General features: G+C 53.5%; 1 protein-coding gene across 2 annotated transcripts; it reads left to right on the top strand.

The window, feature by feature from the left end:
• The first annotated feature begins 3,277 nt into the window (after positions 1–3,277).
• Positions 3,278–25,029, top strand: NOTCH4 (notch receptor 4). 2 transcript variants are annotated; one of them, XM_055330585.1, is made up of 30 exons: positions 3,278–3,423; positions 4,474–4,493; positions 4,724–4,766; positions 6,302–6,649; positions 6,725–6,847; positions 6,965–7,201; positions 7,316–7,471; positions 7,782–7,976; positions 9,819–9,932; positions 10,974–11,087; positions 11,175–11,297; positions 12,110–12,260; positions 12,854–12,999; positions 13,272–13,424; positions 13,642–13,759; positions 13,971–14,058; positions 14,429–14,582; positions 15,420–15,604; positions 17,533–17,785; positions 18,010–18,122; positions 18,896–19,419; positions 20,018–20,401; positions 20,508–20,683; positions 21,185–21,404; positions 21,560–21,632; positions 21,735–21,873; positions 22,397–22,692; positions 22,897–23,044; positions 23,479–23,576; positions 23,725–25,029. In XM_055330585.1, exons 1-30 carry the CDS (start codon positions 3,366–3,368, stop codon positions 24,427–24,429), a joined length of 5,655 nt encoding a protein of 1,884 aa, XP_055186560.1. In that variant the 5' UTR covers positions 3,278–3,365; the 3' UTR covers positions 24,430–25,029. The 2 variants fall into 2 exon arrangements, with proteins under 2 accessions (XP_055186560.1, XP_055186559.1); XM_055330584.1 differs by adding an exon at positions 4,226–4,307 and having other exon boundaries at positions 4,474–4,766.
• Positions 25,030–25,557: the final 528 nt, after the last annotated feature.

Genomic DNA, 25,557 nt, shown 5'->3' with positions numbered 1-25,557 from the left:
GCGCTAAACCGCTGCGCCACCCAGAGATCCCCCAAAAGCTTTTAAAATAACTCTATCCTTTAACCCTTTGAGTCAGTGATTTCACTTCTAGGAATTCAGCCTAAGGAAATAACCTAGACAACCACGCAAATATGCATGTTCGAGAATCTTCATTGCAGCATAGCTTATAGTATTTTTAAGGTTTGAGATCCACCTTAATGCCCCCACAATGGGAAACTGGTTTCAATGAACTAGGGTTCACCAAACAGTGGGGTACTGGTCAACCACTAAGAATGATGCTAGTCCGTGTGTCTTCTGGTGTGCTGCATTGAGAAGGACACTATAAGGGAAAGGAGGGAAAATGAGAGGGAAAAATTAGAGAGGGTGACAAAACATGAGAGGCTCCTAACTCTAGGAAACGAACAAGGGGTAGTGGAAGGGGAGGTGAACAAGGGATGGGGTAACTGGGTGATGGGCACTGAGTGGGGCACTTGATGGGATGAGCACTGGGAGTCATAATATACGTTGGCAAATTGAACTTCAAAAAAAAAAAAAAGATTGACTATATCTGTACAATGAATTGTGTACCCTATCTGCATTTTTAAAATGCAGACCCAAGGATTCTATTCTAAATTTAATGCCAAAATTAAAGGCTATGACATTAGCATCCAACGTAGTAAAATTCCTTAATACTAAACTTCTTGAGACGCCTGGGTGGCTCAGCAGTTGACTGACTGCCTTTGGCTCAGGTCATGATCCCAGAATCCAGGATCAAGTCTCACATCAAGCTGCCTGTGAGGAGCCTGCTCCTCCCTCTGCCTATGTCTCTGCCTCTCTCTCTGTGTCTCATGAATAAATCAATAAAATCTTAAAAAAAAAAAACTAAACTTCTTGATTATGAATTGCATCATGTCCAAAATGACTGAAAAACTTCAAATGGTAAAACAATATTAGGTATAAAAATGAGTTGGGCAGCCCAGGTGGCTCAGCAGTTTAGCGCCACCTTCAGCCCAGGGCCTGATCCTGGAGACCTGGGATGGAGTCCCACGTCGGGCTCCCTGCATGGAGCCTGCTTCTCCCCCTGCCTGTGTCTCTGCCTCTCTGGGTGTGTGTGTCTCTCATGAATAAATAAATAAATAAATAAAATCTTTTTTAAAAAATAACATAAATAAATAAAAATAAAAATGAATCTACAATATTGATGAAGCATGCAGTTAGAAAAATTCTAGTGTTATTTATGCATAAAATTAATAAGGATTTTGTAAAACCATGAGTACAACTATTTTTCTAGTTAGTAATTTCCTTTATTTACATTATTACCCATCAGAGGAAATATGTTGTTTTGTTCTTTCCCTTATATTTCATGTTTAATTAATTTACTGTATTTAAAAATAAAAATTACTATACCTTAAAAAAAAAGAGAGAAGGACACAGCCTTACTTTGGTGGTAATTCCTGGCCCAAAGTACATAAACTGAAGAAACATTAGACATACCTAAATTTAGGAATAATCTACAAAAGAGCTGATCTGTATTCCTCAAAAAATGTTAATATAATGAAAGGCAAAGCCAGTCTAAGGAACTGTGCCCATAGTAAAGGATGATGAAAAGATATGAAAACTAAATGCAAGGCATGATCCTGAACCAAGAAAAAAAGATATTATAAAGGACATTGTGAGGCAATTGGCAAATTTGGTAGATTATAGTATTGCATCAAGTTTCCTGATTTTGGTAGTTGTACTGTGGTAATGTTAAACATGTTCTTGTTCTTTAGATATTCACATCCATGTGTTTATAAGTAAAAGAATATCCTGTGTACTGCTTACTCTCAAATGATTCAGAAAAAAAAAACACTGTATGTAGAGAAATAAATGATAAAGCAAATGTGATCATGATGCCTATTGGTGATTCTGAATGAAGACTACCCTGGAATTATATTCTTGCCCCTTTTCTATGAGCTTGTTATTTCCAAATAAAAAGGTTTTTAAAAAAGGAAGGTATCCCAGGCACACCAGGCTGCAGCCTTGGGCACCGCAGTGCTGGGGGCTATGCATGGCTATTGATGACACCTCCTGTCACCCAGACTCTCAGCTTTAGGTGCTACTAGAGGAACTCAGTGTGTGACGGACCCCAAAACTATCCTGGGTTGACTCACAAAGGTAGGATGAGTCAAGGCAATGAATTTTCTTTTGTCATTTTATTTACTCCAATTTTTTAAAAGGTTTTATTTATTTATTCATGACACACAGAAAGAAAGGGAGGCAGAAGGAGAGCTCAGGACCCCAGGATAGCAACCTGAGCCGAAGGCAGTCAACTGATTGAGCCACCCAGGTGTCTCTATTTACTCCAATTTTGAAATCAAAATTTGGCGTTCCTGGGGCACCTGAGTGGCCCAGTTGGTTGAGCATCTGACTCTTGATTTAAGCTCAGGTCATGATCTCACAGTTGTGGAACCAAGCCCCTCATCAGGCTCTGCACTCAGCTGAGTCTGCTTGAGATTCTCTCTCCCTTGCCCTCTGCCCCTCCTACTGCTCGTGCTCTCTCACAGAACAAATAAAATCTTTAAAAAAAAAAAAGAAAAGAAAAAGAAAATACTGGCATTTCTTGCATCCTAGGGCTCTCTGTGGTGGAGGGAGGGAAGGGGAACATATCCAAATGTAGTGTTTTCTGTGGGTAATCCAGACTGCAGATTTTAGTACAGACAATGTTCATTTATCATTGATGATGTGGTTACATATTCCCCAACAAAGGCAGGCCAAGATTTCCCCCAGAATCAGCCTAGTATCTTCCCCATTCCCCAAAGGAAGAAAACTAAGTTCCCAGCAAGGGCTAAGGTAAGGGCCAGAAGTACCCTGGGCTCCCTCTGCCAAGGTTAGTGATTTCAATGTACAGAAAGTCGCAGATTGTCCAAGCAGCCTGGATACGGACCTGGAGCAGAAGATGTCTCAGCACCCCTCACCTCTGTTTCCAGGTCCTGACCATCCCAGGGCAAGAGGCAACCACCCTGCTATTCTCATCTCTAGAAAGGGAAGCCCACACAACAGAAGGGCTGGGGCTGAACCCAGAGCCCCCTCACTCCAAGCCCTGTGCTCCCCTCCTCTCACCTGCCCTACCACCACACAGTCCCATTCCTCCGGTCCCCAGGGGTTGTTGGGGACAGAAGGCCCCTCCCTCATCCCCCTCAATGTTCCTCCACTCCTCCCCCTCCCATCACTAGGGTGTCCAGGACATTGTGTGACTCAGGAAACAGCTCAGACGTGAGGCTTGCTTCAGGCAGAGGAGGAGGAAGGGGCTGTGGGAGCAGGGGAGGTAGCTCCCCAGTGAGGGCTCTGAGAGTCCTTGCCTGAGGAGGTGGGAGGGGATCTGGGTTTGGGGCAGGGGCTCTGGAATGCAGCCCCCTTCTCTGCTGCTGCTGTTGCTGTGTCACTCTGTCGTCAAGACCAGAGGTGAGGCAATGGGGTGGGAGAGTGAGGGGACCCACCTTCCTTAAGAGGGTGTCAGTGGGTTGGGGGCAGAGGGCCAAACCTGGTGCTTTGAGGGGACACTGGATGGAGGAGAGTTTCACCCCCTTGCCCAATGCAGGGAGAGCAGACTCTGCCACCGGAGCTGCACAAACAGGCTTTGGGGCCTGAGCCAGGGGCGGTAACTGTCAGAGGAATGGCTAGGAGGGTGCCCACTCCCAGAGAGAACCCAGCTGGGACAGGGGGCTCTTGAGATGGCTTTTAGGAGGTGAAGAGGGAAAAAACTGACCACCTGCTAGGGGAGGCGATGACAAGAAAGCAAGAGATGGAGACATGGGAAGGTCAAGGGCTCTAGGACCAAGTCCCTTTCCCCAGTCCAGCTGTCCCCACCCCCGGATGGCTCAATGCTGGGCTCTTCCGGGAGGAAATCCCTTCAACGTCTCAGCCATTCACCTTCCTGGAGTCCCCAGGGCCCCCTCCTGAGCCCTGTTGTCAGGGCTTCCGGGATGGAGTCCTGAGGCTGGGCTTGGGAGGCCTGGGCTTGGGAGGCCAGAGGATAAACAGGAAAGGGGGTGGGGATTAATAGCGAAGAGGATCTAGAGGCCTGGGCCTGGGATGGGGGGGGGCACTGGGGCAAGAGCACCACGTGGGGACCAGGAACAGAGGTGGTGGTCCCAGAGAGAGCACGGGTCGGGCTGCTACAGGCAGGTCCCTCCAGAGCACCCAGAGGGGGAAATGGGGAGCACAGTACTCCCCAGGCCCATCCCATCCTCATCTCCATCCCTAGTGCTGCCGTGTGGGGACTCCCCAGAACCCTGTGCCAATGGAGGCACCTGCCTGAGCCTATCTCAGGGACAAGGGACCTGCCAGTGAGTGTGCCTCCTGGGACTGGGAGACTGGAATGGGGAAGGAGAGCAGGGTGGAGGGGGAACTGGGAAGGAAGGAGAAAGAGAGGAAGTAAAGGCTCTGAGGAAGGTGGGAGAGAAGGCAAAGAGGGCCCAGTGAGTAAGCTGTCCTCTCTCCTCCCCTGCTCAGGTGTGCACCTGGCTTCCTGGGTGAGACTTGCCAGTTTCCCGACCCCTGCCAGGATGCCCAGCTTTGCCAGAATGGGGGCAGCTGCCAAGCCCTGCTTCCTGCCCTCCCAGGCTCCCCTGGCCTTCCCTCTCCCTTGGCCCCCAGCTTCTCCTGCACCTGCCCCTCTGGCTTCACCGGCCAGAGGTGCCAGGCTCTTCTCAAGGACCCCTGTTCTTCCTTCTGTTCCAAAATGGGCCGCTGCCACATCCAGGCCTCAGGCCGCCCACAGTGCTCCTGCCTGCCTGGATGGACAGGTGAGCACTGAGGGGGAAGCGGGGTGGTGGGGGGGACAGGAGCAGCTGGCTGGGAAAGATAGAGCTGGAGTCTGAGATACAGGGAGCCCTTCTGAGGACAGAGGCTGTGCGAATCAAGAAGCTGACTCTTGCTGACGATTTACCTGAGACTGACATTCACCAGCATGGCTGCACCGATGGTTAAAATGTTGAAGTCTTTCCAAACTTGTCCGTAAATGTCTCCTGCCATAGCCCCTTTTAGCGCACCACCCTGGCCTGTTTCCCTGGCCCCTCTGTCCAGCAGCCAGAGGGTTAACACCCAGCACAAGGTGGGGGAGGGGAACCTCCAGGATTCTGCATTTTGGTCATCTGGATGGCCTCTATTCTGAGGAGTGGGAGCCCAGAGCAGCACCTGGATAGATGTGCTGGTGGGAAGTGTAATGAGGGTGGAAGGGCTCTGACCCAGAGAGAGGAATGGGTGTCAATCCTGGGAAGAAGGGTGCAGCCCTGGGGCAAGGATGTGGGGAAAGTGGGAGGGGGGGCAGGAGCAAGGTATGCTAGCCTGAGGAAGTAGGCAGGGGTGCAGAACAGCAAAGGGCCTCAGGAGAGGAAGGCTCCTCTGACCTACCAGGACAGAGGGGACTGGACAGGGCAGTGAAGGCCACATGGGTAGGGAAGTGCTCTGTGAGCAGTGGACTAGAAGGGAGCTCCTCAAACTTGCTGAGGCACAGCAATTACCTGGAAAGCCCTAAACATACTGATGCCCACATCCCAGAGAGGCTGATTTAGTGGGTCTGGGCTGCGCCCAGGCATGGAGACTTTTTAACTGTCAGGTAATTCTGAGGACTTGGGCATGAGAGACCAGGCTGTGTGACAAGAAGGATCACAGTGGCAACTTGCCCAGCCCTATGCTTGGAGCAGGGGTTCTGGGCAGCCCTTCCCCAGGTCTGGGTGCCTGCTCACCATGGATGAGACCTGTGCCCTTGCACTAACTCTCTACGTCCTTGGTTGTCAGCTGATGTCCACACTTCATAAGGTCATTGAGAGGAGGAAAGGGAGCGATGCTCAGGAGGCACTGACATAGCTCAGTGCCAGGGGCCACCACTGCCATTGCCACTGGTGCAAATGGCTGAGAGGTGTGGCTCCTTATCACTATCTGGAACCCTGTAGCCACCTGAAGATTAGGGAACCCAGGCAAGAGAGGCCAGACAACCGTCTGAGGGTGCACAGCCTGTGGCACAGCAGTGCTAAGTCTCCTGCCTACAGTGGCCGGGTGCTTTTCACTTCCCCACCAAGGAAAGGTCCCCACTAGAAGGACCCAGATTTGCTCAGGTAGGGCCAATCTGCCATATCCCCACCATCAACGACATGTTCTATTTTCCAGAATGGCAAATCCGAGGCGAGGGGTGGTGAAGCAGGGCAAGGCAGGTATGGGAGGAAATGGAAGGAAACATGAAAATCAGACACAGAGATAATCCAGAGTGAGAGCTGAGTTATCTCAGATGAGCTGGGATTTGTGCAGAACTACAGGCAGCCCCCTCTGTCCTCTGCCTCAGGTGAGCAGTGCCAGCTTCAGGACTTCTGCTCAGCCAACCCCTGCATCAATGGAGGAGTGTGTCTGGCCACACACCCCCAGATCCAGTGCCTCTGCCCACCTGGCTTCGAGGGCCATGCCTGCGAACACGATATCAACGAGTGTTTCCTGGACCCGGGACCCTGCCCCAAGGGCACTTCCTGCCATAACACCCTGGGATCTTTCTGGTGTCACTGCCCTACTGGGCGGGAGGGTCCGCACTGTGAGCTTCAGCCAGGACCCTGCCCCCCTAGTGGCTGTCCCAATGGGGGCACCTGTCAGCTGGTTCCAGGGAGAGATTCCACTTTCCATCTCTGCCTCTGCCCCCAAGGTGTGTCCTCACCTGCAGCCTCTCTCTCTGGGTAGGGAGGTCCCCTTTCCTCAGCTAATCTCATGACCCCATCAGGTCTCACAGGCCTAGGCTGTGAGGTGAACCCAGATGACTGTGCTGGGCATGAGTGTCAGAATGGGGGCACTTGCCAGGATGGGCTGAGCACCTACACCTGCCGCTGCCCAGAGGCCTGGACAGGTGAGTCGTGCAAGCCAGGCCCATGGCACCTGCGGCCCAGATGGTCAGCCCCGGCCTCCCCTCCTCACAGGACTCCCAGCTCCAGCCTTTGTCCCCTTCCTACCCTGCCCCCCGCAGGTTGGGACTGCTCTGAAGATGTGGACGAATGTGAGACCCAGGGTCCCCTTCACTGCAGAAACGGGGGTACCTGCCAGAACTCGGCTGGCAGCTTCCATTGCGTGTGTGTGAGTGGCTGGGGAGGCACAGACTGTGAAGAGAACCTGGATGACTGTGCTGCTGCCACCTGTGCCCCAGGATCCACCTGCATTGACCGCGTGGGCTCCTTCTCCTGCCTCTGCCCACCTGGCCGCACAGGTGTGCCAGAGGGCATGGGAGTTGGCGGTAGAGACGGCGAGCGCGAGAGGCACCAGCAGGGCAGCTGGGAGCTCCAAGCAGCCCCGAGAGCCTCATGCCCACCCTGCCCTCCAGGACTCCTGTGCCACATGGAGGACATGTGCCTGAGCCAGCCATGCCACGGGGAAGCCCAGTGCAGCACCAACCCCCTGACAGGCTCCACACTCTGCCTTTGTCAACCTGGCTACTCAGGGCCCACCTGCCACCAGGACCTGGATGAGTGTCAGATGGGTGAGGCACCCCCGCATCAGATCCTCTCTGAGCCCCCCAAGCAGCCTCTGCAAATTGTCTTTCAAACAAAAAATATAACCATCTCTCTTCTGATTTTGTCCGGATCTGGCATCTCTTCCCTGCACGGTCTTCACAGCAATGCTCAGCCCTCCAGGTCCCAGTTAGTTCATCTCTGTCTTAAAGACACTGGCTCTTTCTCTGATTTGCTCTCCCCTGCCACACTCTGGCCCTCATGCCTTCCCTGGCAGTCTGACCTCTTTGCCCTTCCACTAGGGGCTCCTGTGGATTCCTGACTCTTCTCTCCTCCCAGCCCAGCAAGGCCCCAGTCCCTGTGAACACGGCGGCTCTTGCCTCAACACCCCTGGCTCCTTCAACTGCCTCTGTCCCCCTGGCTACACGGGCTCCCGCTGTGAGGCTGATCACAATGAGTGCCTGTCCCAGCCCTGCCACCCCGGAAGCACCTGCCTGGACCTACTCGCCACCTTCCACTGTCTCTGCCCACCAGGTACCAGATGCAGTGGGCCTTGGGTAGAGGACACAGGGCACTAATCCTGAACCCACGAGACATGACCCCTGCAGAACACAAACAGCCCCAGACTAGTTGGGGTCAGTTACCAAAGAATGCTTCTCATCTCCCTGCCCCAGATAAAATCTCCGGGAAACCTATGGTTCCTAGGAGAAGGGCTGCCACAGATGATAATGAGCTTGTGCACTGCTCAAGTCTGGGGGTGAGGGGGAAGCATTCATTTCATGGTCATGTAAAGTGCACAGCCTGGTCCGCTGTAGACAGAAGCTGGTCGAGAAAGGGCAGCATGGCAGCAGCTTCTGCTCATGCCAACTCAGAATGTCCCTCCTAATCAGAGGAACTCTCCCCTGTAGTAATTGAGTAGACCCTTAAAATCCCAAAGACTATATGCTTCAATTTGGTGCAAGAGGAAAAATAAATGCCACAAGGCTGCACCTACCTCCAAGCTAGTTTTTGTTTTGTTTTGTTTTGTTTTTTAAAGAATTTATTTATGGGCAGCCTGGGTGGCTCAGCAGTTTAGCGCCGCCTTCAGCCCAGAGCATGATCCTGGAGACCCAGGATCAAGTCCCGCATCGGGTTCCCTGCATGGAGCCTGCTTCTTCCTCTGCCTGTGTCTCTTCCTCTCTCTATGGCTCTCTGTGTGTCTCTCAAGAATAAATAAATGAGCCTGGGTGGTTTAGCACCGCCTTCAGCCCAGAGCATTATAGAATCCTGGAATTAGGAACTATATACAATTTATTCTTTTTAATTTTACTCATTCATGAGAGACACACAGAGAGAGAAGCAGAGACATAGGCAGAAGCAGAAGCAGGCTCCATGCAGGGAGCCCGATGTGGGGACTCAATCTCGGGGCTCCAGGATCACGCCCTGGGTCAAAGGCAGACGCTCAACCGCTGAGCCTCTCAGGTGTCCCTCCAAGCTGGTTCTAAGAGGGGAAAAGTTCTCCCCAGGGACACAGAGACAGAGCCAATATCAGGAAGCTGAATGAAACCAGAAAAATACTAGCTTACTTAGTGCCAGGTACCACCTAAGCATCTTCCATGCATTTTGTCATCTCTGCAACAATCCTATGAGGTCAGCATTTTAGCTGTGCCCATTTTACAAATGAAGAAACTGAGGCACAGGGAGATTAAGTGAGCTGTCCAGCTAGTAAGCAACGTGGCAAGGATTCAAGCCCAGGGCTTCCATAGATTTAGCCACTACACAAAACAGCCTTCCTCAATTGAGCAGCATCCAGAATAAAAAGTGGAGAAAACTGCCGAGCAATCCAAGGGCCAGGGATAGTTACCAAGATGTCCCAGGCAAGAAGCGGGAGGCAGCTGAGGTCTAGAGGCCGAGCCAGTTTCGGGTCAGGGTGAGAATGATACCAGGACAAGCCCAAAGATGCAGGACAGATCTGGGACCAACCAGCTTCCCAAATGCCTGCTCAGGAAGAACAAGGGGCTTGGCTCCCCTTCGAGCAGATACCCATTTGTCTCATTTGTGCCATGAGGACTTCCAGGCTCATTAGCCCCACCGGATGAGCCCACCTTCTGTGCAGCGAACGGCCCCAAAAGTTACCTCCTTGCAGCTCCCACAGGCCCCAGCAGGTGCTGTGCTCCCTGAGCCTTTATATCTGAAGAAGGCAGAGCCTCACACAGCAGGGTAGCAGGACTGCAGGCTCATCTCCCCAGCCCGCAGTCAGAGAGCACCCTGGGAGGGGCTGCCTGACGGGGGCACATGCTGGTTCTAGAACCCAGGCCTCCTAGGCAGAATGGGTGAGCGGCCCAGTCAGGCCAACCCAGCTGAGCCTCAGCCCACACCACACCTCCATGTCCTCAGGCCTAGAAGGGCAGTTCTGTGAGGTGGAGACTGACGAGTGTGCCTCTGCTCCGTGCCTGAACCAGGCTGACTGCCACGATGGGCTCAACAGCTTCCTCTGTGTCTGCCTGCCCGGTGAGTGCATATTTACCTAAACCACCCTTTCTGGCCCTCCTCCAGAGTCCTCAGTAGGCTCTCCCTGTTCCTAGGGATCCTGGGCTGGTCTTGGCACTGGTCACCCTGGATGCAGCAAACACTGCCCCAGGCCTTCCTTCTCAGCTTCATCGGATCCCTCTGTTCCCTGCTATGATGATAATGGATGTTCCTTGATTATTTACTCCATTACTATTTACACTTGGTTGTGTACTTTTCAGGCATTCCCTCGTTTAAACCTTTCAATGACACCATAAGATAGGTTGCATTATTCCCCTTTTACAGAGGAGGGAACTGGAGCCTAGAGAGCTTGAGTAGCTTGCTCAAAGTCACACAGCTGGCAGGTGGCTGAGCATCATCCTGCTGGCATCTCCAAGTGTCTGCTCTGGGAAGCCTTCCAGGTTCACTCTGTTGAGGGGAAGGGCCAGGACTTGCATTTATGCTTTTGATACAATGTATTTTCAGCATTGACACAAATATCCAGTTATTCTTTATTTATGTGAAGAACAAAGCCACCAAGTTATGCTCTGTTAATGTACTAAAACCCAAATCACTACTTGAGAAGCCCCCAATTGGTGCCTTCACTATATAATGAAACATGTAGACGAACCCCCAAACCAAGCCATTGGAAACAAGATTCTCTCCATTGCAATTTGTAGCAATGTTATTTCTGTATATGTAAATGGAAGGCTAAAGATCAGTATTGACTCTAAATTTCTTGTTTGAATCCATGAAATCATACCTATATAGCTCAGTCACAACTATTTGTAACTCCCTATTAACTCTAGAGAAAGTCGGAAGGAAGGAAGGAAGGAAGGAAGGAAGGAAGGAAGGAAGGAAGCAAGGAAGGAAGGAAAGAAGGAAGGAGGGAGGGAGGGAGGGAGGGAGGGAGGGAGGGAGGGAAGGAAGGAAGGAAGGAAGGAAGGAAGGAAGGAAGGAAGGAAGGAAGGAAGGAAGGAAGGAAAGGAAAGAGAGAGAGAGAGAACTTTGCAATCTCTCCCGACTTGCTCCCTGCCCCACCAGGATTCACAGGCTCCCAGTGTGAGGAAGACATCAATGAGTGTGCAAGCTCTCCCTGTGCCAATGGGGGTCAGTGCCAGGACCAGCCTGGATCTTTCCATTGCGAGTGTCTCCCAGGTAAACCAGAGCTCACACACTGGAGGGGAGAGTGGGGGCAAAGGGCAGACCTGCATGCAGCCCTCTGACCATCCTGCTGCGCCATAGGCTTTGAAGGCCCACACTGTCAGGCAGAGGTGGACGAGTGCCTGAGTGGCCCCTGCCCCACTGGAGCCAGCTGCCTGGATCTCCCCGGAGCCTTCTCTTGCCTCTGCCCCTCTGGCTTCACAGGTCAGCAGGGGAGGCGTTAGAAAGGACTGGCAGGATAGTTGAGCCCATTTGGGGTGGAGCAGAGGCTATTGCTGGGCATTTGAGAGTTGGGATGTGAGAAGAAAATGAGACTGGAACTCCTCCGAGTTATGCAACCTGAGTGCTGACAGCAGGTGTCATTGGTAGAACCCAAACTGGGCCAAACAGGGGAATGGTGTGATCAGGGTTCAGAAACAGGAAGCCATCTGTGCACTTACTTAGCAAGAACGTATTAAGTCTCCTATGCCCCACACAGATATAAGCAGAGTAAGAAAGCTGCTCTCAACTGGCTTTAAATACAGTGCAGAGAGACCAAGAAGTCTCTTGTGGGCAATGGCCCAGACGTGCTCTGAGAGAGGATTTAGGATACAAAAGGAGCACAAAGGACCAGCCAACCAGACTAGAGATGAGAAAGCTTCACGGAGGAGGTGATGGCTAAGCTGAGTCTTCAAGAATGGGTAGGAGTTTGTCAAAATAGAATGATTGCATGTTTTAGCTGCAAGTAACTGATGCACAAAGGTGTGGACGGAAGAAAAGCACATCCCCATTTAAGAACCACAGAACGTCCTCAGTTTAGGGTGCAACAGAGTGAAACTGAGGAGCACAGCAGTTGTAGGAAAATCATGTCATGCAGGGCCCTGTGTGTCATTCTGAGGAAGTTAGCCTGAGGGAGCAGGGAACCACTGAAGCACAGGTTCATGGGGAGTAAGCAAGTCATATGTAAGAAGTGGCTTTGGTCCCATTGAGGATATGGAGGGACTCTGTTTTCTCTTTGACCCATCTCCCCACCCCAGGTCATCTCTGTGAGGTTCCCCTGTGTGCTCCCAGCCTGTGCCAACCCAAGCCAAAATGCCAGGACAAGGCCCACTGCCTCTGCCCTGATGGAAGCCCTGGGTGTGCCCCCATTGAGGACAACTGCACCTGCCACCATGGACATTGCCAGAGGTAACCTTCCAGCCCCTCCTCATTTTTACTATCCTGTGGGTCCTCCTCAGTTAGGGCAGGAGAAGACAGACAGTGAGGGGCAAGCTGGTGGGAAATGACCAAGAGGGAAGAGGAAGGAGAAGGCAAAGTGCTGAGGTCACAGCCAACATGAAGGCGCAACTAGTGAGTGCTATCCCATGGAGGAGGGAGTTCATAAATCACGGGAGAAACAGAGGGGTAGGCGGTGAGAGCAGAAAGAAAAGCACTAAATCCCAGGGTCAACTCAACATCCATTGGACAAACACTGGGCACCTGCTATGTGTGGATACTTTTCAAGGCACTGGGGGAACCACACATAACAAGAGACAACATGTCTGTTCTCATGGAGCTTTCATTCTAATGAGGAAAGACAGACAATAAACAAGTTATAAGAGAGACATATGTACATGTTCACATGTATAGTATGGAAGGGGGACAATGCTGAGTGCAGAGCCAATGAAGAAAGGAGCCAGAGTCTCAGGGCTAAAAACAAGAGGTCTTAGGGAGCTGACCAATGGGGAGGGGATAGAGAAAAACACTAGGAGAAAAACTCTCCCCTTTCTCTTTATGACCAGATCCTCATGTGTGTGTGATGTGGGCTGGACAGGACCAGCATGTGAAGCAGAGCTGGGAGGCTGCATCTCCGTGCCCTGTGCCCATGGGGGGACCTGCCATCCCCAGCCCTCTGGCTACAACTGCACCTGCCCCCCAGGCCACACAGGTGAGGCCCTCCCTAAACCACAGGCATTCTGGGCTGGCTACTCTCTAACCAAGAGCAGTAAAGACATGTGTCCAAGGACTCTGGGTCTTGGTCACCACCAAGGAGAATGGAACAGAGACTGCAGGGAATGCAGGTGATGTGCAGGAGGTGGTGAGAAAAGAGGTTGGATGGGAGAGAACAGGGATGGGGATGAGGAAAAGGAAGGAGAGGGAGGTAGAAAAAGACAAGAGAGAAGAGGGTTCCCTTTCTCAGAACCTCCTCATTTCCTACAGGCCCTACCTGCAGCGAGGAGGTGACAGCTTGTCACTCAGGGCCCTGTCTCAACGGTGGCTCCTGTAGCCCCAGCCCTAGGGGCTATTCCTGCACCTGCCCTCCAAGCCACACTGGGCCCCGCTGTCAGACCAGCACTGACCACTGTGCCTCTGGTGAGTGCCTGCCGAGTCCTTCAGCTGGGCCACAGGGGACAGAGAAATTGGTCAGGGTGTGTCTATGCTATAAGAAAAACTTAATTGAGCACCATTATGGGATGCTCTTTTGATGTGGCCAGCAGGGAGGGCATGTACGTCCTGTGTGTGGTGTGACTGAGGTCACAGGCCAGGTTATGGGCAAGGAACCCAACCCCTCACAGCCTCCTCTCTCCAGCCCCGTGCCTCAATGGGGGTACCTGTGTGAACAGGCCTGGCACCTCCTCCTGCCTCTGTGCTGCGGGCTTCCAGGGCCCCCACTGTGAGGAAAGGACCCGTCCCAGCTGCGCAGATAAGTGAGCAAAGACCCCTAGAGGAAGAGAGGGCACCCTTGGCCTCCCCACTCTGCCTCTCCATCTCCTCTGGAGAGGCTACCTCACATTCCATACCCCACATCCTTTCACGCTGCCTCCCTTCCTGGCTCCCCATCTCACCATCACGTCACATTCCCTCCCCTTTGATGGCCTGGACTTCCTCCCACTGTGCCCTGTGTCTGTCCTGTTCCAGCCCCTGTAGGAACAGGGCAACCTGCCAAGATGGTCCTCAGGGTCCCCACTGTCTCTGCTCCCCTGGCTACACGGGAGGCAGCTGCCAGGTGAGGAGGGGCGCTGAGCCAAGTGTGCTGAGGAGGGTGGTGGCTGGAGGGCTCTAGTGGAGGGTCTCTAGGACTAGAAGACAGAACTGGGAGCTTGGAAGATGTACCCACGTGAAAGGGGGTTTGGGAGTGGAGGTCCAGCTTGAGGTTTGCAAGGAATAGGAGGAACAAAAGAATCTCTGATCCCAGAGACTGTTCTGGGATGTGGGCATCAAAGAAAACCAGGGCGGGGTAGGGGTGCTATCACCTGGCCCCAGACCATTCAGGAGAGAGTTTGAGAGCTTAGGATTTTGAGAAGCTGGTAGAAGACCATCTCTGGGCCTAAAAACATAATATTCAGCTCTGTCTCATGCTCCTTCCCAAACCTCAGACTCTGATGGATTTATGTGCCCAGAAGCCCTGTCCACACAATTCCTACTGCCTCCAGACTGGGCCCTCCTTCCAGTGCCTGTGCCTCCAAGGATGGACTGGGCCTCTCTGCAACCTTCCACTGTCCTCCTGTCAGAAGGCTGCTCTGAGCCAAGGTACTAACCCAAGGACCAAGTGGGGAGCAAACAAAGAGAGAAGGGTGTCCCCCTCTACCTGAGCCCTAAAGGCATCCACACACAACACTTGGCCAAAACAACCAACTAAGACTCAAAGTAACACAGAACAAACACTATTAGTGATTCTACAGCTCAACCCTCAGGGCAGCCTAACACAACTCAACACAACTCAAGCAACACCAACCAGTCTAGCCAATAAGACTCCAGTTGAAACAACCACAGGGACACAACTCAATGAGAAGCAACTGAACTGTCACTATCATCATAACTCAACCAGAGTGGATCATACTTAACCCAATGGCACTCAACTCAACAGCTGCTCCCCACTCACGCTGATGTTATGTCAACTCCCCTTGTGAAAGAATACCTCCCTCAACCAAATGAGGCTGACCATGAGCAGAACTCAGGAAGGAGCCTCCTGTGGGGTGAGGGAATGGGATTCATAGCAAGAGAACATCAGAGGATGCAAATTCAGGGGACAGACCCAAGTCATTAGTTAAACCTCCACCTAAAGTTTCCTTTGAGTTCCTTCTTGCTTGAGACTTGTTTTAAACCAAGGATATGGGTGCTTATGATGATCTAATAAGCTTAACAAGAGATCATCTCTCTCCATTCTGGCAGAACAAGCAGGAGGGGGATCTTGATATTATAACTTCTTTAGCACCAGGAGTTACTGAGTCCTCAGGCTTCAAGTAGCCTCCACCCACCCCAAGAATGTTCGTGATCTCCAAGAGCCTCTCTGCTCAGGGTCTGGGGCCCCTGAGAACCTTTCCACTCGACTTAGCCTTTTCCATCCCTCTTTGCCTTTCTCCTCAGGCACAGCAGCTTCTTCCCTGTGCCAGAACGGAGGCCTCTGCATTGACAGTGGCTCCTCCTATTTCTGCCACTGCCCTCCTGGATTCCAAGGCAGTACCTGCCAGGACAGGGTAAACCCATGTGAGTCCAGACCCTGCCAACACGGGGCCACCTGCATAGCCCAGCCCAATGGGTATCTCTGCCAGGTAAGCAGGTCTTGAGAAGAACAACAGGGAGGGGTGACCGGGGGGACCAGCTGTGGGAAAAGTACCTGGGCAGGGCAGTGATATAGTCATCTCCTTTCCTTTCTTTACCCCACACATCCAACCCACCACCAGCTCATGCCCTTTGCCTCCTAAATCTTTCACCACTCTGTCTTTCCTCCTTCACCCTTTGTCCCACTGCTCCATCCGGCTTTGTTGCATACCACCTGGGCACCCTGAGGATTACCTCAGTAATCCTTCACCCTAAGGATTACTGTCCCCAGCTCCATATTTGTCGGCCTGTAGGCTCAGCCTTTACTCTATTACCAGGGTGCTCTGTTGAAAATTTTAAGTTGACCTGTCACTCCCTTCGGTGGCTGCCCACCTCTCTGACCCTGAAGTTCAAAACCCACATGACCCAGCCTTGCCCGCCTCTCAGGTCTCATCTCGTCCCGCCCCCACCCTCCTTCTCTCTGCTCCAGCTGCTACTGGCTTCCCTACACACCCCATCTACTGGCTCTTCCAGCCCTTCCCCATACCTCTTCCAATGGATGGTGCCCAAGAGGTGCCTTCCTCAGGAGAATGTCCCTAGCTTCTCTCCAGACTGGGTTTGGGCTTCTCTTTGGTGGTTCTGGTCACTGAGCAGCAGAGGCAAAGCTAGGATTCAAGTCTGAGTAGCCTGATGCCTATACTTAGGACCCCAACTTTGGGGTTAAGCATCTGACTCTTGATTTCAGCTCCAGTCATGATCCAAGGGTCATGAGATGGAGCCCTGAGCCAGGCTCCGGGCTGGGCTTGAAGCCTGCTTGGGATCCTCTCTCTCCCTCTCCCACTGTGTCTCCCCCATAACCTCTATCTCAAAAAAAAAAAAGAAAAAAAGAAAAGAAAAAGAAAAAGAACCCTGACTCTGGATTAAAAAAGCCTGATGCAGATCCCCTAAGCATTCTCTCTAACTTTTCAATTTTATTTTTTAACTTTTTATCATGAGCATTTTCAAACATACACAAAAGAAGGGTACTAATTAGTAGTAAACACCCCTGTACCCAATACTCAGCTTTACCTCCCCTTTCCTGAGACTCCTTCCCTCAGACATCCCCAAAACACCCCGCTCGCCTGCTTTTCCCAACCCTTTGGCCACTCCTTGGATTCTCCATAATTCCCTTTCTCTTCACTTTTCTGAAGCTTTCCTAGTAGTGTGTCTTACACACTCTCTTTGCTCTTGCAAGAACTCAGCACATGGTACAGACCTCATCAATGACCCTCCCCCCTGGCAGAGTGGTATAAAACAAACCCAGAAGGCTTCAGGGTACTGGTTAGGAAGTCACAGACTCGCGCTGCATCCCAGCTCTGCCACCGACCAGACTTGTGCAAGTCACTCAGTCTCTCCAGGAATCAGTCAACTTTTCTATAAAGTGAGAATCAAATGAGATAAGACACATGCAGGGTTTGGGGGAGAGTTTCATGAGGTTGTGTATGAGAATCATATAATACATGGTCTCTTGCCTCTAGTTGACTGAGAACTTCATGGAAGCAGGGAGGAGTTCTAAATTTCTTCATATCCTTAGTGCCTACAACAGAGCCTGGCACAAAGCAGGCATTCAATAAATGCTTACAAATTAATCAGTAAAGCCTGAAAGAACCTGGCGGAGGTGTGGCTAGGGGAGGGAGGTCTTACCAAAAATTACCTCAGTGGCAATGTGTCATAGGATGCTTTGGGGCTGCTGGAGGGGTTAAGTTGCATGCTACTGAATGTGTATCATGGAGTTGAGATGGAAGGGTTAGCTACACAGGGCTGTGACAGATGGTGAGTTGAATGATGTTTTGAACTGGAAGGTGGGGAGGGGACAGGGCAAAGGATCTTGAGCTAGGTCCCCCGTAGTGTTGGGACGGCCCAAATGACTAGTTCCCTGTCTGACCCTCTTTGCCGGCAGTGTGCCCCAGGCTACAATGGACAGAACTGCTCAAAGGAATCCAATGCTTGTCAGTCCCAGCCCTGTCACAACCATGGGACCTGTACCCCCATACCTGGAGGCTACTATTGCACCTGCCCTCCAGGCTTTGTGGGGCTGCGCTGTGAGGGAGACGTAGATGAGTGTCTGGACCGGCCCTGCCATCCCACAGGCACTGCAGCCTGCCATTCTCTGGCCAATGCCTTCTACTGCCAGTGTCTGCCTGGATACACAGGTGAGGCCTGGGAGGGTGTGCACAGGCACCTCTGTGGCACACCTGAGCTCACAATCCCCACCTAGTCATTGTGTCCATCCCCCTGCCTCTAAACCCCACCCCAGAGAACATGCCCCAGGATCCCTCTACCTGTGCAGGTTAATGCTGGGTCAACTCCCAGGAATGAGCTAGGAAAGAAGCATTGACCAAAGCAGTGTGTGAGGTCTAATCCCACCCCACCACAGGCCAGTGGTGTGAAGTGGAGACAGACCCCTGCCAGAGCCAGCCCTGCTCCCATGGAGGGTCTTGTGAGACCACAGCAGGACCACCCCTGGGTTTCACCTGCCACTGCCCCCAGGTGAGTGTCTACAAAGCTGTCTTCTCTTTTGCCCCTAACACTGATGCCAGGTGAGAATGCCTGAGCTGGGATCCTAGAGGTGAGCCCAGGGAGCACTGGAGTGGGAATTACCCGTGAAAGCTAGCCCCTGTTCATGGTGGTAAGCGACTCTTCAGATGCAGTTCAGGGGGAAAGGCAGGATCAAGTGGTAGCATGAATGGAATTTTCAGAAATCATAAGCACTGCCTAAGGAAAGGCCCCAAAGTCAGGCTGGGTGACCATGAATAAGGTCTTTCACCTCTGTGTGTATGTGTGTGTTTATGGACCTCAGATGCGTGACACTAACATCATTGGTTTGTTCATGTCCTTCTTCATATTATCCTTACAACATAACACCTATAAACCTAACCTAATTACAACAGGAACAGTAACTCATGTGTACTTCTGTGTTCCTCCATCCTGTTCTACTTCCAGAGGGAGAAAACGTATATAACACTGTGTCCAAGGATGAAGAGAATCTCAGTTTAATTACTACTGCTCTGTAAGGGCTCAGTCTCCCAAGTTGTTGCACACAGCTATGGCTCATCCATTTTCACCACTGTGTAGTATGTCCTTGTGTGAAAATACTACAGACCATGGTTTCAACATCTATAAAGTGATGAATCTGATGCTCTCTGAGGCCCCTTCCAGATATGAGACTCTAGGACCCTCTGAATTATCTTAACCCTTTGCATGGGCGAGACGGGGGATGAAGAATACAAGGAGCTTCCCCAACATCTCTCTCCTCTCCACAGGGTTTTGAGGGCCCCACCTGCAGCCACAGAGCCCCCTCCTGTGGCTTCCATCACTGCCACCATGGTGGCCTGTGTCTGCCCTCCCCTAAACCTGGCTTCCCACCCCGCTGCGCCTGCCTCGATGGCTACGGGGGTCCTGACTGCCTGAACCCACCGGCTCCTCATGGCTGTGGCCCTCCTTCTCCATGCCTACACAATGGCAGTTGCTCAGAGATCCCTGGGCTGGGGCCCCCAGGCTTCCGATGTTCCTGCCCTCCCAGCTCTCCAGGGCCCCAGTGCCAGAAGCCCGGAGCAAGGGGATGTGAGGGCAGAGGTGGAGATGGGGCCTGTGACGCTGGCTGCAGCGGCCCTGGAGGAAACTGGGATGGGGGAGACTGCTCCCTGGGGGTCCCGGACCCCTGGAAAGGCTGCCCCTCCCACTCCCGATGCTGGCTCCTCTTCCGGGATGGGCAGTGCCACCCACAGTGTGACTCTGCAGAGTGTTTGTTTGATGGCTATGACTGTGAGACTCCTCCAGCCTGCACGTGAGCCTGAAACCCTGACTTGGGGTTGGGGGTGGGTGGAGGGCAGGGGGAGGCAGGGGGAAGAACACAGATGCCTCTGGGTCTCAGTGTGAACACAGCCTCAAGCCCTGGGGAGTTTCCACGCAAATAACCGTTGCTCAATAGGGTTATAAGACACTAGGGTCCAGCCCTGGGGAATAGGGCAGCATCAATATTTAACATGGGGACCAGGAAGAAGGGCATTGCCTCTGTCCGAGCTCCTCCCTAAAGGTTGTGGGAGCTCTGAGCTCAAGCCTCTCTCTCTAAGCCCAGGTGCCATGGAGCATCTCCCCTAGCAAACAGCACCCCTGAGGGAGAAGGGTCTTGGTCTCTCCTTCAGGGAGATAAGAAAGCTTGGGAGGGCAGGGAGAGGCTACAGTCTTCGGAGACAAAGGTGTCACAGACATTAGAGTGACTAGACTATCTGCCACCCAGGGCCTGCCTAGGCCCATTGCTCGAGAGCTTTCCCCGTTTAGCAACCAGTGCCCTAGAGGCAGTGTAATATCAGGCAGCTCTCTGCAATGAGGAAGGGAGTCAGGTTCCTTTGGGGATTCTGAATCCCCCTCTCCTCACCCCACAGTCCAGCCTATGACCAGTACTGCCACGATCACTTCCACAATGGACACTGCGAGAAAGGCTGCAACACCGCGGAATGTGGCTGGGATGGGGGTGACTGCAGGCCTAAAGATGGGGGTTCGGAATGGGGGCCCTCCCTGGCCCTGCTGGTGGTCCTGAGCCCCCCAGCCCTGGACCAGCAGCTGCTTGCCCTGGCCCGGGTGCTATCCCTGACTCTGAGAGTGGGGCTCTGGGTAAGGAAGGATAGTGATGGCAAAGACATGGTGTATCCCTATCCTGGGGCCCAGGCCGAAGAGGAGCTGGGAGGAACCCCGGACCCTTCACATCAGGAGAGAGTAACTCCTCAAACACAGCCTGTAGGCAAAGAGACAGACTCTCTCAGCACTGGGTAAGGAGGCCGGGCAGAGGGATGGGGCGGACATTAGTTTTTTTAACGGGTGGAAGGAAGGGAGCCAGGGACCAACACAGGGGTCTCTGAGGCACCTCCCCCACAGGTTTGTGGTGGTGATGGGTGTGGATTTGTCCCGCTGTGGCCCTGACCACCCTGCATCCCGCTGTCCCTGGGATCCTGGGCTCCTGCTCCGCTTCCTTGCCGCAATGGCTGCGGTGGGAACCCTGGAGCACCTGCTGCCAGGACCCCTGCTGGCTGCCCATCCTCGTGCTGGCACGGGTAGGTGACCCCCACACACACTTCCCCTTACTTTGCTCCCAGGCCGACTTTCATGGCAGAACCAGCAATGGAGGCCAAATGACACAGGACTGTAGGGACCCCAAAAATTCTGTGTGGAGACTGACCCCCGGAACCTCTCATTCTTCCAATTGTATCTCCTCGTGGCCCAGCTGCTCTTCAATATCCTTCCTTATTTCCCTAAATACTTAACCTTTATCATCTGGTCTATCCTCTACTAAATCCAATCATCCCTCCATCAAACCGCTCACAGTACATAGAAGAATCCTAACCCATTTAGCACATACTACATGCCAGGCTTTGCTCTAATTATCAACTCATTTAATCCTCCTGACAATGCCATGAGGTAGGTACCATTATTATTACCACCTTACAGATGAGGACACTGATGAAAGAAGTCACTGCACTTGCCCAAAGGTCTCACAGTAGTACCCAGCCTCCCCAGAAATGGTCTCTCTTTTGTGACTATGTCTCTCCCACCAGTACCACCCACCAACCAGCTTCCCTGGCCTTTGCTGTGCTCACCAGTGGCCGGGGTGATTCTCCTGGCCCTTGGGGCTCTTCTGGTCCTTCAACTCATCCGGAGGCGGCGCAGAGAGCATGGGGCCCTCTGGCTGCCCCCGGGGTTCATTCGAAGGCCTCGAACGCAGCCAGGTCCCCGCAGACGCCGGCCTCCCCTGGGTGAAGACAGCATCCGCCTCAAGTAAGAGTGAGGAGGAAAGGGGCTCAGGGAGGGGACTCTTTCCTGTGGAGATATTTATCATCAGAAGTTGATGGCAGAGGAAGGAGACAGAGGAAGGCAGGCTGCTGGAAATCCTGGGGACCCTGAAGGTCCTCTACCCAAACACCCTCTTCCAGAGCCCTGAAGCCAGAGGCAGAAGTTGATGAGGATGGAGTGGTGATGTGCTCAGGCCCTGAGGAAGGAGAGGAGGTGAGCCTGCTGAAAACACTGGGGCAGAAATGATCCTGAGGTGACGGCAGAGTTGAAGGGACAAGTCACCTTCCTTCACTGATCCTTGTTCTGATCCCTAAGGCTGAAGAAATGGCCTCACCCTCCAAGTGCCAGCTCTGGCCTCTGAGCAGTGACTGTCAGGAGCTCCCCCAGGCAGCCATGCTGACTCCTCCCCAGGAATCAGAGATGGATGTCCCTGAGGTGGACACCCGTGGACCTGGTATGTGAGCCAACCCAGACCAAGCAAAGGAAAGCTCCCTTTGACTCTTTTAGAATCAGAAAGCCTTTTGATATTAGAACTGAGAAAACCAAAATTAGGGTTACTGCCTTAGAATAGTGACACTCAAAGTGTGGTCCCAGGACAGACGAATGAGCATCACCAGGGAAATTGTTAGAAATATAAATTCTCAGGCTCCACTCCAGAGCTACCGGCTCAGAAATCTGAGATACTGGGGAATTCATGTTTTCACCAGCTCCCCAGGTAAGTCTGATACAGACTCAAGGATGGGAACCACTGCCTTGGAATGTTAAAGAATTAAGGCCTACTGGTCCTTTTACAGACAAGGAAACCGAAGCACAAAGTAAAAAAAGTCATTTGACTTAAGCGACACAAAAGCAAGAGCCAGAGCTGGGCTTCCTGACACCTGGGGCTGATACTCCCTGAGCCTCCATGTTCTCCTCCTTCCCCAGTTATGTCCTTTTTGATTGACTTGTCTCCCAAATCTCATGTCTCCCACCCACAGATGGGGTGACACCCCTGATGTCAGCAGTTTGCTGTGGAGGAGTGGAGTCCAGGACCTTCCAGGGGGCATGGTTGGGAAGCCCTGAGCCCTGGGAACCTCTGTTGGGTGGAGGGGCCTGTCCCCAGGCTCACACTGTGGGCACTGGGGAGACCCCCCTGCACCTGGCTGCCCGATTCTGCCGGCCAACCGCTGCCCGCCGCCTCCTTGAGGCTGGAGCCAACCCCAACCAGCCAGACAGAGCAGGGCGCACCCCTCTTCACACCGCCGTGGCTGCTGATGCTCAGGAGGTTTGCCAGGTCAGTGCACCCTGGGGCCGCTACAGGGAAACTGGTACGGAAAGCTGAGCAAAAGCATCCCCTAGGGTTTGTCAGAGAGGAAGAGGATGTGAGATTGGGCATCTGAGAGAGAAACAACAGATGGCTGAATATGGGTTTGGAGTGGCGGGCCTGAGCTAGCAGTCCAGGACATGCCAGAATCACTGGCCCTCTCTGGACCCCCAGCTCCTACTCCGCAGCAGACAGACTGCGGTGGATGCGCGGACAGAGGACGGGACCACAGCCCTGATGCTGGCCGCCAGGCTGGCGGTGGAGGACCTGGTTGAAGAACTGATTGCAGCGCAAGCAGATGTGGGGGCCAGAGATAAATGGGGTACGGATCTGCAGACGGTGGTGTTGTGCTATGGAAAAGTGGCACAGGTGGGGTGTAAGATGCACAAACGGAAGCCCCCGAGGGACCGACTGGAGACTGGGGGCTTCCCGGTCACCTAGCTTCTGGGTGTAAACCGGCGGTGCCGTGTCGGGAGGGGCCCCTTCGCCTACCTCCTCGCCTTAGGCCGAGGAAGGAGCGTCCGTGGGGGGAGGGGTCTGGCGGGGAGGTCTCCGGCCCTGCCCAGCCCAGAACAATGTCCCATTGTCCCTCCCGCGCGCTGGGGACGTCACTAGGCTTCCTGCGGCCGGCGGTCACCCGGGCAACGCTTCCGCCTTTGAGGCCGCCCCGCGGCCCAAAACCGGAGTCCGTGGGAAACAGACACGCAGGCGTCTGGTCCCCGGGCTCGGGCTGACAGTCCCCACGTCGTCCCCCAGGAAAAACCGCGCTGCACTGGGCCGCCGCCGTCAACAACGCCCGGGCCGCCCGCTGCCTCCTGCAGGCCGGAGCCGACAAGGACGCCCAGGACGGCAGGGTCAGACCGGGACGGGGTCCCCACTAAGACGACAAAACAGGGCGAGGGGGCGCGGGGAGCCCGGGCGCGCCGGCGCGGTGGGTGTGCCCTCGGCCCGCCCCTGGCCTCGCCCCTGACCGCCCCGCCCCCCGCCGTTCCTGCGCCGCAGGGGCAGACGCCGCTGTTCCTGGCCGCCCGGGAAGGCGCCGTGGAGGCCGCCCAGCTGCTGCTGGCGCGGGGAGCGGCCCGAGGACTGAGGGACCAGGCGGGGCTCACGCCCGCGGACGTCGCCCGTCAGCGCAACCACGGGGACCTGCTGGCGCTGCTGGAGGGGGCGGGGCCGCTGGAGGCGCGGGCCCGCGGGGTCGGCCCCGCCCCCCGCCCCCGCCCCCGCCCCCGCCCCCGGGCCGCGTCGGGAAGCTCGCCCCCGCGCGCGGGCGGGGCTGTGCCGCGCGGCCGGACGCTGTCCGCGGGGGCGGGCCCGCGAGGGGGCCACACCCCGTCCGCCGCCTGGGCCGCCCCTGGGGGCGGGGCCTCCTCTCACGGCCGGCGCCCGTCGAGGGGAGGGGCGGCGGGCGGCGCGTCTCCCGGGGCCCGTAGGCTTCCTGCAGGCATGCGCGGGCCTCGGCCCCTCACCGGGGTCGCGCGAGGAAGATCCGGGGTCACGGCCGGGGGCGGGGGTGTGGCCTCGGCTGACGACTGGCCCTGCCATTGGGTGACCCTGGGAGCCTGCGGCCCCACCTCCAACGCCGCCTCGCCGCTCCCGCCTCCTTGCCTCACTCCGTCCCCAGAGCGGGGATCCCCTCGAGTTGCTTGGGGACCCCCAACCCACGAAGTAATACCTTTAAACACGGGAGGCGAGGGTCAAAAATAGGACACTACAAGACAGGGATTCTAAAAGTGAACATCCATGATAGGACACACAGTCTGGAAGGACTCCAGATTTCTAAGACCCTGGAACCCCAAAAGTGAAGGGCCCTATGATCTCCCTCCCCAAATGAGTGTATGCCCACTCATTCTCTTCCACACGGAAAAGGTATAGCCCTGGAAAAAGGGCTTAGGGTGCTGAATGAAGAGGGCCCAGCCTTCTCCCAGAAAATAAGGGTGAGGGGCTACCGAAGGGTGGAGTGGGATTGGGGAATTACCTCTGAACTGGAACCAATAACTCCAGACATATAAGATGTAAGACAGTCTTTCCTGTATATGGTACCCAAAGGAAGTCTCTATTACCCATTACCCCCAGCACCCACAAATGGCTAACAAATATTTATTGATGCCCACTGTATGCCAGGCACTGTGTAGGTGCTGAAGTGGGGGGCCAAAGGCCACTCCAGCTGATGACTCCTTGCACTCTCTCCACCTCCCTCTTCAACAAACCATCACAGGGATGAAGCACCACTCTTATCATCACCTCTATCACTATTTAAAAACCTCAGATCTGTCACCCCATAATAAAGCTTATCTGAAATGTTAACTTTTTTTTTTTTTTTAAGAGTGGAATGGGAAAAAATATGGGAATGACTACATAGTGTTTTCAGAATTTTGCGCCTTAAGATCAATGTCATCCCTTTGGATGGAGGTTTTAAGTACAGTTTCAAGAGCAAGAATAAGTAGAGTTGAGGGTACTGTGTTAATTTGGGGTATCATCTGAAAGCAAGAGTCTGGTAGCCCAGGGAGAAACCACACACACACACACACACACACACACACACACACCCCTTCCTCCTCTTCCAAGGGCATTTAATTATTCCTCAGGCCTCAAGATGAAGATGCAGAGAGCATCTCAAACATTATCCACCTTTCAGATACATGGTTACACCTCTTTAATGGTGATAGGCCTGAGACATGGAGGCATGAGGCATTTTGAAAGCTAATAGTAACTTATCATTTATTGAGCATTCACTATATGCCAAATACTTTTACACATTTAATCCTCACATCAATTCTATAGTAAGGTAGATGCTTAAAAAGCTCCATCTTGCTCTGAGAAACTGAGGCACAG

The sequence above is a fragment of the Nyctereutes procyonoides genome, unplaced genomic scaffold (assembly GCF_905146905.1).
Source record: "Nyctereutes procyonoides isolate TBG_1078 unplaced genomic scaffold, NYPRO_anot_genome, whole genome shotgun sequence".
Lineage (NCBI taxonomy): Eukaryota > Metazoa > Chordata > Mammalia > Carnivora > Canidae > Nyctereutes > Nyctereutes procyonoides.
The sequence above is the reverse complement of the archived record's forward strand: the minus strand, read 5'-3'. Positions and strand labels throughout refer to the sequence as shown.